The sequence below is a fragment of the Embiotoca jacksoni genome, unplaced genomic scaffold, assembly GCF_022577435.1.
Source record: "Embiotoca jacksoni isolate LCO1_2020_lvr unplaced genomic scaffold, fEmbJac1.0.p SCAF_60, whole genome shotgun sequence".
NCBI classification, from domain to species: Eukaryota; Metazoa; Chordata; class Actinopteri; family Embiotocidae; genus Embiotoca; species Embiotoca jacksoni.
Window position 1 is genome coordinate 504,043 of NW_027185415.1, and position 14,641 is coordinate 518,683.

Here is a 14,641-nt window from a genome sequence, read left to right on the forward strand (position 1 = left end):
GTGCAACCTACTCGGTTTCATCCATCAGTTGATGCCTCCTGAGTCTGTTATTGATGGCATCGCCAGAGGAGACTTAATGAAGGGCCGGCTGGTTGGTGGAGTTAACATCTGCCCTCCTAAACAGCACTTCCTTTAAGCTTTTCACTGGGCCTGTTGCAGCCCTGTCCACCGTGCAGGGAGGAGACACCATGTTGGAATGCTGTCATGTGGCTGTAAATGCATCATTATGTGAGACCTCGATATGAAGCTGCTGCAGTTCCTTCAGCGTCGTTGTTTTTCCTGCATGAGCCATCTGGTCGTCCACTCGCCCTCCTGCTGAGCTGCTGGTTCCTCCTTCTGTAGTGGGTGGAGCCTGTACCCCCCCCCCCCCCCTCCCCGTCCTGTCATGAACAGCTGTATGTGCTCCAGTGTGCTATGTGTTGGTCCCACTGCTGATCTGATACCCATCACTAATCACGGGCACCTGCCTGCTCCCCTTCTCTTCTGAGGCTTACAATATCTTGTGGAAAAACAAGCGTGTGCAGGTAAGGAAGATGACGTCCAGTATTTAGGTTGGAGCATCTCTTCCCTTAACTCCCCGTCCTCTGAGACCTCACTAACCTCCCGCTTCTTTAGTCTGTAAACGTGGAGAGGAGAAACATGATGTGCTGTATTTAAAGAAAACATGAATAGATGTGTTACTTAAGAACAAAGAAACTGACGTAGGTGCTTTATTTTAAACCACATCGCTCTCTATGACATATCTGTGCTTGTAAATGCTCACATCACATTTGTATTATTCCTGTCTTAGTTGCTTATTGAATTATTTTGGTTCATGCCTCCTGTACGTGTCATACATCCACACGCTCTCTCACTTGTGGCATATTATTGCATGTTTGAGCAGCTTTTGTGTTTTCAAATAAAACAGATTTAAAGGAGAATAAATGACCGCAGACACCTTTTGAAGGAACAGCAGCCCACATCGTCTCAGTGTGCAACATCTGCATGCATGTACACAACCTGATGTTTGTTTGTTTGCTCCTGCTGGTTAATTCACAGCTAAAGTTGTGGGTTTTTTCGGCTGCGATTAAATAGGACGTTTTCTTCTTTTAATATCTTACCAAAATGAAATTCCTCCCACTTTTTACAGAGAACCGGGGTTTCCCTGGTAACCAAACAGGATTCTTTTTTTATTATGTTGAAATGTGTCTTTTAGTTATGTTACACAAGATGCTGCCAAAACAGTTTGTTCAATGTGAAGCGTGTTGGACTCTTCTGTATTCAGCTTTAATAAATAAAATAGTCCTTCATTTCAAAGTTTACTTCACATTAAACATTGCTTTGTTTTTAAAGCACAGTCAGCTTCATGGTGAAGCATCTGAACTAGATATATACCATCTGTTTACACCAACATCACCTGAGGATTTTTACACAGTTCCCTCTGGAGACACTGACGGCTTTAAACTACGTTTTACAACATGTGCAGTAGTACTCCAGAATAAAACTGGAACAGCTTCCAAAATAGCTTCAGAGTTGTTGTACGACAGCATTAAGTTTGCAGTCTGTTACTAACGATGTTCACAGCGATGTGAGCTATGGAGAGAAAGATTAAAAGCGAGATAGAGCATCCTCTGTGATCGCGGCCTCAGCAGTGATGCAGCGGCGCGGCGAGGAGAGGCCTGAACTCTGACCTCCGCTCTGTTCCCTCCAGCTGAAGATGCGAGCCGGTGGAATGAGCGAGTCGTCCAAATGGAAGAAGCAGAGGCGCTCACCGAGGCCGCCTCGCCACATGGTGCGCAGTCCCTCCGGTCAGATGGACCCCAACCAGCCCAGCACCCTCAGCAACAACAACCTCTCGGGTAAGACCACATGTTCACAATCAGCCATGGACCTTCCTCCGTCTGCACGACTGGAGGCTTCATAACGTTCACAAACCAACCATGACATCACTGATGGTTGATGACATCACTGCTGGCTGCTGATTGGATTTATCGTAGTTTTACATTTGACCAACCAGTGGTGTGACTTTAATGACTCGTACATCTGCCTCCTTCAGGTGGTGTCCCGTTCATTGAACAAGGCTCCAGCCTTCCGACCTCAGACAGCGCTGGCTCGTCCATTTCCAGCCCAACCAACACAGACAGCGGCCTGGACACCTGCTCCAAAGCCACTTCCAGGGAAGACCTGTCCGACCTGGAACAGTGCAGCTCATCTGGAACCACCCTGAGCACTGCTGCCGTCCTCCCGGGGCCCGAGTCCGGTCCAGATGGACAGGTGGGGATGTTTCCTCCTCATCTCTTCCACCGCTAACAGTCTTCTCAGTGGATGAATGATCTGTTTGCATGTTAGAAACGGTGTATCTACGTTACTATGGAGATATTGTGTTGTGTGTCCATTCAGTCTGAGGGCAGGCAGGTTGAACCCGCTGCGTCGGCCTCGGTGGAGTCCATCCCCGAGGTTCTGGAGGACAAAGACTCCATCCTCCAGCAGTCAGACAGTCCCTCTGTCCACGACATGGACTACGTCAACCCTCGGGGGGTCCGCTTCACGCAGTCCACACAACGAGACGGTAGGACCTCTGAAGGGGTTCAAACCTCAGATTTCTCTCCAGATGTTTTCTGTCTGACCTCACGTCTTCTTCTTGTGTTGGTTTGTTAGCATGCAGGTTCAAATAAATGATAGTTGTTCTGAAACACAGACTGCAAGGAAACAGCTGCTTCTGATAGTTAATGACTTCAGGAATCGCTCTCCGTGTGACTTTCTTTATAAACTGGGGATGTTTTCAGATTTCAGTATTATCAGTGCTGTCCTCTCTCCTCTCTCCTGTCTCCTCTGTCCTCCTCCGGCCTCCCGTCTGCAGGAGCGTCCCTCATCCCGTACGGCCTGCCGTGTCTCAGGGAGCTCTTCCGCTTCCTGATCTCCCTGACCAACCCCCACGACCGCCACAACACTGACGCCATGATGCACATGGGCCTGCAGCTGCTGACGGCGGCGCTGGAGTCGGCACACATCGCCAACTACCCGTCTCTCCTGGTGCTGGTGAAGGACGAGCTGTGCAGACACCTGTTCCAGGTACGACCTCCTGCTTGTAACTGAGCTGTCTGCTGGTGGGATGTGATGGAATACATTTTATTTTGAAATTCATCAACTCTGCACAATTTGTTTACAATAACACTGAAATGATGTTTTAGCTACGATATCTACTTTAATATGAGCTTTTATACTGATAACATGCTGGAATAATAAACTCCATATTTATATTGATCCATCTATTTGTTTGTTAGTAAATCTATAAACAGAAAAAGGTTGACAGTATATATTTTTTTAATATTCTATCCGTTGATCATTTTGTTTTCAGTCTTTTATTCCAAGTCAAAGTTTGATATAAAATACCTGACGGTGAAACGTTAAACTTGCATCCTGAATGAAAGGAAAGAAGTCATTTGGAGACATGTTGATATTTAAAGATGTCTCGTGATGATGTGTGATCTGTCGCAGCTGCTGAGTGTGGAGCGGATGAATCTTTACGCTTCCTCCATACGAGTCTGCTTCCTGCTTTTTGAAAACATGAGAGAACATCTGAAGTTCCAGCTTGAGGTAACTATCAATCAATCTGCATTGATCAGAGCTGTTGCTTATCTGAAGCCTTCATGTGTGATAGTAACAATCATCCACCTGTGTGCTGACCTGGCAGATGTACCTGAAGAAGCTGATGGACTGCATCACCTCGGAGAACATGAAGATGCCCTACGAGATGAAGGAGATGGCTCTGGAGGCTCTGGTCCAGCTGTGGAGGATCCCCAGCTTCGTCACCGAGCTCTTCATCAACTACGACTGCGACTTCTACTGCTCCAACCTGTTCGAAGACCTCACCAAGCTGCTGTCCAAGGTGAGAGCCAATCAGACGGACCGAACGCTGGCGAGCTTCAGGAGGACGCCGGTGACTTTTAGTCTGGAAAACATCATCATACCTTTGTTGTACGCAAGACTGAATATAAGAAGCTCACTCTTTCATTTAGCAAATACTTCAGCAATCTTCAGGTTGAAGGTGTTTTTGTTGTTGTTTTTCTGTTGACTCCTATGATCCTGATTAGATTTTGGAGGTCAAAGGTCACGACCACCGTGACCAAACTCCGGCTCATATGTCCATCTCATTTACTCGTCATATTCTCATCAATGCGATATCTCAAGAAAAGCTGGAGGGGAGTTCTTCAAATTGGACACAAATCAATCAATCAATCAATTAATCAATGGAACTGTATTTATACAGCCCTTTTAGTACATTTTGGTGCCGTTCAAAGTGCTTTACAGATGATTGACAGGCCAATAATAAAACAGAGAACAAATTAAAAACAAATGAAAAGGAAAATAAGACAATTTAAAAACCACTTTGAGACGCACGCAGGATGAAATGTAGAAGATAGATTAAAAGATAAAATGATGATTAGAGTGTTAAAATAGAGTTCAATATGAACTAGAAACTAAAACCAGTATGAAAATAAGGACAATGCATGAAAAAGATCAAGGTTTTTAGTATTTAGTATGGTAGGATAAAACATGAGATAGGATCGATAAGAGGAATTAAAAGTTTGTAAAACTAAACGGATGATAAAAAGTATGAAAGTGTGGAGGAAATAAATCAAGAAAAGCAAATAGATGAAAAGAAACATTTAAAAGTAAATATAATATAATTTAAATGTGTCTAAAAGTCATTAAGAGCAAAGCTGAAGAGGCGGGTTTTCAATTTATGTTTAAAAAGTTCAACACTTCCGGCAGCTGTCAGATGGTCGCCTGGTTTTTGAACCAAGTTTTTGAGGTCAAAGGTCACCTGACCTCAGGTGCATCCTGTTATAGTGAACGCGATACCTGAGAAACAACTTGATGATGATCAGTTGGACTGAACAATGAGCTGATTAGTATTTATGGATCAAATAAAGTCCAATATGTAAAATAACGCGTCTCCATCTTGTTGTAGAACGCCTTCCCGGTGTCGGGGCAGCTGTACACCACCCACCTGCTGTCACTGGAGGCGCTGCTCACCGTTATTGACAGCACCGAGGCCCACTGCCAGGCCAAGGTGCTCACCAGCACCGCCCAACAGGACCAGAAGGAGGCGCTGCTGGCGGAGGGAGAAGGTTCTGGCAAGAACGGACCCGACTCCACCGCTGGTACACAACTACACGCACCTACACGCAACTACACGCACATACACGCACCTACACACAACTACACGCACCTACACGCAACTACACGCACCTACACGCACCTACACGCACCTACACGCAACTACACGCACCTACACGCACCTACACGCAACTACACGCACCTACACGCAACTACACGCACCTACACGCAACTACACGCACCTACACGCAAATACACGCAACTACACGCACCTACACGCACCTACACGCAACTACGCGCACCTACGCGCAACTACACGCACCTACACGCACCTACACGCAACTACACGCACCTACACGCACCTACACGCAACTACACGCACCTACACGCACCTACACGCAACTACACGCACCTACACGCACCTACACGCAACTACACGCACCTACACGCACATACACGCAACTACACGCACCTACACGCGCATACACGCACCTGCACGCACCTGCACACACATACATGCACCTACACGCAACTGCACGCACCTACACAGACCTACACGCAACTACACGCACATACACGCAACTACACGCACCTACACGCAACTACACGCACATACACGCACCTACACGCAACTACACGCACCTACACGCACCTGCATGCACATACATGCACCTACACGCAACTACACGCAACTACACAGACCTACACGCAACTACACGCACATACACGCAACTACACACACCTACACGCACCTACACGCACCTACACGCAACTACACGCAACTACACGCAACTACACAGACCTACACGCAACTACACGCACATACACGCACCTACACGCACATACACGCACCTGCATGCACATACATGCACCTACACGCACATACACGCACCTACACGCAACTACACGCAACTACACAGACCTACACGCAACTACACGCACATACACGCACCTACACGCACCTACACGCACCTACACGCAACTACACGCACATACACGCACCTACACGCACATACACGCACCTGCACGCACCTGCACGCACATACATGCACCTACACGCAACTACACAGACCTACACGCAACTACACGCACATACACGCAACTACACGCACATACACGCAACTACACGCACCTACACGCAACTACACAGACCTACACGCAACTACACGCACATACACACAACTACACGCACCTACACGCAACTACGCGCACCTACACGCACCTACACGCACCTACACGCAACTACACGCACCTACATGCAACTACACGCACATACACGCACCTACACGCACCTACACGCACCTACACGCAACTACACGCACCTACACGCACCTACACGCACCTACACGCAACTACACGCACATACACGCACCTACACGCACATACACGCAACTACACGCAACTACACGCACCTACACGCGCATACACGCACCTGCACGCACCTGCACGCACATACATGCACCTACACGCAACTACACAGACCTACACGCAACTACACGCACATACACGCAACTACACGCACCTACACGCACCTACACGCACATACACGCAACTACACGCACCTACACGCACATACACGCACCTGCATGCACATACATGCACCTACACGCAACTACACGCAACTACACAGACCTACACGCACATACACGCACCTACACGCACATACACGCACCTGCACGCACCTGCACGCACATACATGCACCTACACGCACATACACGCAACTACACGCACCTACACGCACATACACGCACATACACGCACCTACACGCACATACACGCAACTACACGCAACTACACGCACCTACACGCACATACACGCACCTGCATGCACATACATGCACCTACACGCAACTACACAGACCTACACGCAACTACACGCACATACACGCAACTACACGCACCTACACGCACATACACGCACCTACACGCACCTACACACAACTACACGCAACTACACAGACCTACACGCAACTACACGCACATACACGCAACTACACGCACATACACGCACCTACACGCAACTACACGCACCTACACGCACCTACACGCAGCTACACGCACCTACACACACATACACACACCTGCATGCACATACATGCACCTACACGCAACTACACGCACCTACACACACATACACGCACCTGCATGCACATACATGCACCTACACGCAACTACACAGACCTACACGCACCTACACGCAACTACACGCACCTACACGCAACTACACGCACCTACACGCACATACACGCACCTACACGCAACTACAAGCACATACACGCACATACACGCACTTGCACGCACATACACGCACCTACACGCACCTACACGCAACTACACGCACCTACACGCAACTACACGCACATACACGCACCTACACGCACCTACACGCAACTACACGCACCTACACGCAACTACACGCACATACACGCACCTACACGCACATACACGCAACTACACGCAACTACACGCACATGCACGCACCTACACGCACCTGCACGCACCTGCACGCACATACACGCAACTGCACGCAACTGCACGCACCTACACAGACCTACACGCAACTACACGCACATACACGCAACTACACGCAACTACACGCACATACACGCACCTACACGCAACTACACGCACCTACACGCACCTGCATGCACATACATGCACCTACACGCACCTGCATGCACATACATGCACCTACACGCAACTACACGCAACTACACAGACCTACACGCAACTACACGCACATACACGCAACTACACGCAACTACACGCACATACACGCAACTACACGCAACTACACGCACCTACACGCACCTGCATGCACATACATGCACCTACACGCAACTACACGCAACTACACAGACCTACACGCAACTACACGCACATACACGCAACTACACGCAACTACACGCACCTACACGCACCTACACGCACCTACACGCAACTACACGCAACTACACAGACCTACACGCAACTACACGCACATACACGCACCTACACGCACATACACACACCTGCATGCACATACATGCACCTACACGCACATACATGCACCTACACGCAACTACACGCAACTACACAGACCTACACGCAACTACACGCACATACACGCAACTACACGCACATACACGCACCTACACGCACATACACGCAACTACACGCACATACACGCACCTACACGCACATACACGCACCTGCACGCACATACATGCACCTACACGCAACTACACAGACCTACACGCAACTACACGCACATACACGCAACTACACGCACCTACACGCAACTACACGCACCTACACGCACATACACGCACCTACACGCAACTACACGCACCTGCACGCACATACATGCACCTACACGCAACTACACAGACCTACACGCACATACACGCAACTACACGCACCTACACGCAACTACACGCACCTACACGCACATACACGCAACTACACGCACCTACACGCACATACACGCACCCGCATGCACATACATGCACCTACACGCAACTACACGCAACTACACAGACCTACACGCAACTACACGCACATACACGCACCTACACGCACATACACGCACCTGCACGCACCTACACGCACCTACACGCAACTGCACGCAACTACACGCACCTACACGCACATACACGCACATACACGCACATACACGCACCTGCACGCACATACACGCACCTACACGCACATATACGCAACTACACGCACCTACACGCACATACACGCACCTGCATGCACCTGCACGCACATACATGCACCTACACGCAACTACACAGACCTACACGCAACTACACGCACATACACGCAACTACACGCACCTACACGCAACTACACGCACCTACACGCACATACACGCAACTACACGCACCTACACGCACATACACGCAACCGCATGCACATACATGCACCTACACGCAACTACACAGACCTACACGCAACTACACGCACATACACGCACCTACACGCACCTACATGCAACTACACGCACCTGCACGCACCTGCACGCACCTGCACGCACCTGCACGCACATACACGCACCTGCACGCACATACACGCACCTGCACGCACCTGCACGCACATACACGCACCTGCACGCACATACACGCACATACACGCAACTACACGCACCTACACGCAACTACACATCTACACACAGCCAGCTTTACTTGATGGCCACGGCTCTGTTCGAAAGTTTAATATAGAATGTATTTTTTTATAAAACTGATGATCCATCTTGTCGTCATAGTGACCATTAAAATGATTAGAGTACTATGTTATACAGATATTGAACAGCTCAAAGGTCCGGTCAGTGTGTAGGTGTAAAATGTTCCCTGTGTGTTCAGAGCTCATCAGACTGGGCGGTACCAACGGGCTGAGTCCTCCAGCTGAGCCTCCGGTCTGTCCACCAACCAGCGGACATCTGATGGCCGAGAAGATGAAGCTGGGCCGACAGGATCAAGGAGACGCCGACGCTGGTAAAACCTGCATGTAAACACACTTTAATCTGTGGATGGAAACTGAGTTGAAGCTGATATAAACTTCTTTCTTCTCTCAGCTGAGAAACAAACTCCCAAAAAGCCTCAGCGCTTCTCCTCATGTCTACCGGACTCACAGGAGCTGATGGATATCAGAACTAAGAAGAAGGTAAGTGGCGCTGATTGATCCAGATGTGGTGGAGTTGATTGATCCAGATGTGGTGGAGTTGATTGATCCAGATGTGGTGGAGCTGATTGATCCAGATGTGGTGAACATCGCTGCTGCCGGTTCTTAGATCTGCTGTGTGTGTGTAGCTGCTCATCACAGGCACAGAGCAGTTCAACCTGAAGCCCAAGAAGGGGATCCAGCTCCTGCAGGAGAAGGGCCTCCTCACCAACCCCATGGACAACAACCAGGTGGCCCAGTGGCTCAGAGAAAACCCCCGACTGGAGAAGAAGATGATCGGCGAGTACATCAGCGACCGGAAGAACATGGAGCTCCTGGACAGCTTTGTGAAGTAGGAGCATCATCAAGGTTTATTTTACCATGTGGTCCAGTGGAGGTTTGAGTTCGTGGATCTGAGCTCTGGTCTAATCTGAACCTTTCTTGCAGCACATTCGGCTTCCAGGGTCTTCGTATCGACGAGGCCCTGCGTCTCTACCTGGAGGCCTTCAGACTACCTGGAGAGGCTCCCGTCATCCAGAGACTCCTGGAAACCTTCACAGACAACTGGCATGTAAGGAACATCTCCTCAGCTTCAGGAACATGTCTCCACAGGTCCTCATTCCCATGTAGCTTCATCCAGAGATGAGGTCGGCTGAGCTGAAGGCTCGTTAGAGGAGGAACGGGAATGAGAGGAGAGTCCTGTTGTAGATGAAGTTAGTTCATTAGTTTACTGTGTTTATTATTCCTCTTTAGCTGTACACGAACAGATTCATTTCCTCTGCAGAGAACCAGGCTGTCCTGCTACTTCGCAAATCCACCATTATCCACCACTGCTGGAAGGACCCTGAGACGACTTAAAGTCTCATTTGGCGCATTATATATTCAGTAAAAATTGTTTTGAATTATAGAAATCTGCCAACGTGCAAGTGTATCTGGTTTTTAAAGGAAAAGGAGATGATACTCATAATAATATGATACTACTAATAAAACTATAATTCATGAAACCACTATATCTCCACTATATCTCCCACCAGTCATAAGCTATGACTGGTGGGAAGACGAAGCTCCACCCTTCGACCTGGTGTTAGTTCGTCTGTCTTAACGGCTTCATTTCAGGATGTGAACGTGTTCATGGAAACTTAACTGAAAGTCCTCCGCTAACGTTGTGTGAACACATCTGGATGTTTGTTGTTGAGCTGCTCTGATAAGTTCAAAGTGTTTCCTCCTTTCATCTCAGATGCTTTGTGACACTATTCTCATTCTGTATTAGTCGTGTGACTCGTCTCTGATCAAACAGAAGTATACACAATACAGAAACAGCAGATGATTGACAGGAGGAAGTGCGTCTATGAATGACTTCCCCTCTACAGGTGCGTGTGATGTCAGCAGGGTGTGTGCAGCTGCTGTTGTGTAACGGCGACGGTGTTTGTGTGTTTGCAGAAAGTGAACGGCTCTCCGTTCATGACCAACGATGCCGGCTTCGCCCTGGCCTACGCTGTCATCATGCTGAACACCGACCAGCACAACCACAACGTCCGCAAGCAGAACATCCCCATGACAGTGGAGGTACGTCTGACACGCGCACACACACACACACACACACACACACACACACACACACACACACACACAAATAATCAGCCTGTTGAAAAAAAAAAAGAAAAGACTTATGGTTTACACTATGAAAGTATTGATATGTTCAGAGACTGCTTACCAAGTTTACATCTTAAGTTATATACTACGTAGAAATAGTTAAACTACGAGTACCTGTAGTTTAAAGAAGAGGCTCGGTTAGAGTCATGTTCACTATTGTGACGTAGTTCTGTTAAGCAACACCTTTTGTTTCAGTCAAAGCTCCATCAGTATAAAAACCTCAATTAACCTGTAAACTTTGTGTTTATATTTAATATTTTAGTTTTCTGCCTGGTTGTGAATCGGGTAGAAAGCTTCTCTGTATCTCTATATCTGTTTATTTCCTCCCACTGGGACGATCCACCGTCTGTCAGTGTGACATTCCTCCGACTCAGCTAACATTTCCACCGGGGCAGCTCGGTGGCTCAGAAAGCCTGCGGCCAGAAGCTGTAGCCAGTGGTGGTCCGTCGGAGAGGTGAACTCATCCTGAACAGGCGGTGGGGGGCTGGGGGGGGGGCATCTGCCTGTCTCTATTTTTCCTCTCTTTGATTGACAGCGGCTGAAGACTAAACAGAGTCTGTGAGCAGTGTGTCAGGGAGGGGGGGTCTCTGTCAAACAATAGCCACCACTTGCTCTGTCTGTGGGTCGGTCCTTCCTTGAGTGCGGTCTGTCCTCGTCCTCCAGCTGCTGCTGTATGTTTAGATCGTCCCTCTCGTCCCGGAGGTCAGCTGTGGTTGGGGTGAAGAGGCCTTTAGAGGTTTCCACACAATAGTTTGGAGAGCGCCAATAAAAGTGGCGCCTCGCACCTCACCCTCTGAGCAGCTTGTAATGTGGAGCATTCACCGCCGCCCGTCGGCACCGGGCTTATTTCTGAAAACTATGTCCAGCGCCACCGTGAGTCAGATCCCGTTCTCTAGCAGTGTTTGAGGAAGGTAACGGTGGGATGTCCAGCATGTGTTCGGATAGTGACCCCCTACATGACCCTGGTGAGACCCGGGAGCTCCCTGGTTCCTCTGCTGGTTCCTCTACTGGTTCCTCTGCTGGTTCCTCTGCTGGTTCCACTGCTGGTTCCACTGCTGGTTCCTCTGCTGGTTCCTCTGCTGGTTCCACTGCTGGTTCCACTGCTGGTTCCTCTGCCTACCTGCCATGAACACCAACCTCCTCAGCTCCCCATGTATAACGCAGCCTTGAGGCTGTCCGTCATCGCTGGGTGGTCACGTTTATTTACAGGAGCTTCTTGGCTCTAATCCCGCTCATCCTAACGATGCAACCAAACATATTAAGTGACACATAACGAGAGTGTTTCCACCCGAGGCTCTTTTAATTGTTGGTTTGATGCTCGGTTAACAAAGCGCTGGATGCCGGAGGCTCGAGTGTCGCAGCTAAGCTCCTGTTGAGATGCGCTGACTGATGAGTTGATGGTGGAGAGAGGAAGCACTGATGAATGATTATCGCTCTGCTAACCGTCACGTTCGTTGTTTCCTTCAAAAGCAATTCAAGAAAAATCTGAAGGGAGTCAATGGAAACAAGGACTTTGACCAGGACATGTTGGAGGACATCTACAACGCCATCAAGTAAGCTGCCGTCACACAATGCACAACACTCAGAGCAGAGATCTGAAATATAACAAGCTCTCAAGAATACTCATTACTCCACTCAACAATCTTTGTTCTGCCTGTAAAATGTCAGCATTAGAAAATATGATCAAAAACAATATCTCAAGTCCAAAGTAACCTTTTAGATTGCTTCATTTGTACAGTTAATACTTTAATATCCAAAGAGTATCATTTTTGTAATTTTTTTAAAACAGAAAACCGCAAATGTTCATTTTAGAGAAAGTGGAACTCCTAAATTAAAACAATTATTATTAATGGATTGTCACAATTTGAATCCATGAATCATCTGGTCTCTACTGACAATTAGCAGCATCACATGCCTGCTCAGACTCATCGTTCTTCTCATACCACCCTCCAGGGAATTATTTTAAGTTTCGGGGATCACAGGGATGAACAATTAGATTCAGGAGTCAAAGTTAAACGTCACCGTGACCTCACATTGGTCCCATTAAGAGAGTATTCAGGGAATTTTTTTAGATACAGAAAAAATGTTGTCTTAGACCCAAGGATTCGATTTTCACTGTGAACTCACGTCTGCCCCACTGACGTCAGAGTTCAAGGTCGTCCGTCCCACTGTCGTCAGAGTTCAAGGTCACTGTGAACTCACGTCTGCCCCACTGACGTCAGAGTTCAAGGTCGTCCGTCCCACTGTCGTCAGAGTTCAAGGTCACTGTGAACTCACGTCCGTCCCACTGCCGTCAGAGTTCAAGGTCACTGTGAACTCACGTCCGTCCCACTGCCGTCAGAGTTCAAGGTCACTGTGAACTCGGGTTCAGATTGAACAGCAGATGATCAAATGATCAGATGGAGTGAATTTATTTATCCGATTTATGGATAAAATTCCAAACCTTTGTATTTGCGAGGTTAAATGGGGTCGAGGTTCTGATGTCTTGTATTTCCTCCATTTGTACGTGAACTCAGAAGAGAACTTTGGTTCTTTAAATGAAGATTTGAAACTGTTAATGGCGTCTGGTCTGATGTGAGTGAGCCGATGTCCCAGCTGAGATGTTCGTTGCTCCGTAGGAACGAGGAGATCGTGATGCCGGACGAGCAGACGGGTCTGGTGAAGGAGAACTATGTGTGGAGTGTGTTGCTGCACCGCGGCGCCACGCCCGAAGGTGTTTTCCTCCGCCTGCCGCCCGGCAGCTACGACCACGACCTGTTCACCATGACGTGGGGTCCCACCATCGCTGCCCTGTCCTACGTCTTCGACAAGAGCCTCGATGACAACATCATCCAGAAGGCCATCACGGGCTTCAGGTAGCGGACCGCACCTTCAGACCTGAAGTCCTCGGCACCGCAGCACGTCCTGTTTCCTGTTTCTTTATCGTCCTGTTTGTTTGTGTCTCCGTAGGAAATGTGCGATGATTGCAGCTCACTACGGCTTCAGTGATGTTTTCGACAATCTGATCATCTCGCTCTGCAAGTTCACCACTCTGAGCAGCGAGGTAGAAAACAGTCCGCAGCATCCTGTCGCTTCTACCGGGAAATGTTCAAGACACTTCAGGAAACACTGTTCACTGCCCCATCAGTTCAGGACAATTCATTGATTTACTTTTCTTCATGTTTACAATGATCTGATCATGATAATAATATGCTCTATAAGATAAGGTAAAGATATAAAGACGACAGTAGTGGAAAAAAT

General features: G+C 48.4%; 1 protein-coding gene across 1 annotated transcript in view; it reads left to right on the plus strand.

Annotated features, from left to right (window-relative positions):
- gbf1 (golgi brefeldin A resistant guanine nucleotide exchange factor 1) overlaps positions 1–14,641 on the plus strand; it is an 82,857-nt gene that overhangs the window by 51,541 nt on the left and 16,675 nt on the right. The window contains 16 exon segments of the mRNA XM_069174643.1: positions 489–524; positions 1,691–1,838; positions 2,036–2,253; positions 2,380–2,548; positions 2,840–3,051; positions 3,478–3,576; positions 3,674–3,868; positions 4,955–5,147; positions 9,451–9,582; positions 9,663–9,751; positions 9,898–10,100; positions 10,196–10,319; positions 11,189–11,314; positions 12,872–12,954; positions 14,020–14,256; positions 14,351–14,444. Of these exon segments, the coding sequence (XP_069030744.1) occupies positions 489–524; positions 1,691–1,838; positions 2,036–2,253; positions 2,380–2,548; positions 2,840–3,051; positions 3,478–3,576; positions 3,674–3,868; positions 4,955–5,147; positions 9,451–9,582; positions 9,663–9,751; positions 9,898–10,100; positions 10,196–10,319; positions 11,189–11,314; positions 12,872–12,954; positions 14,020–14,256; positions 14,351–14,444 (2,358 nt within the window).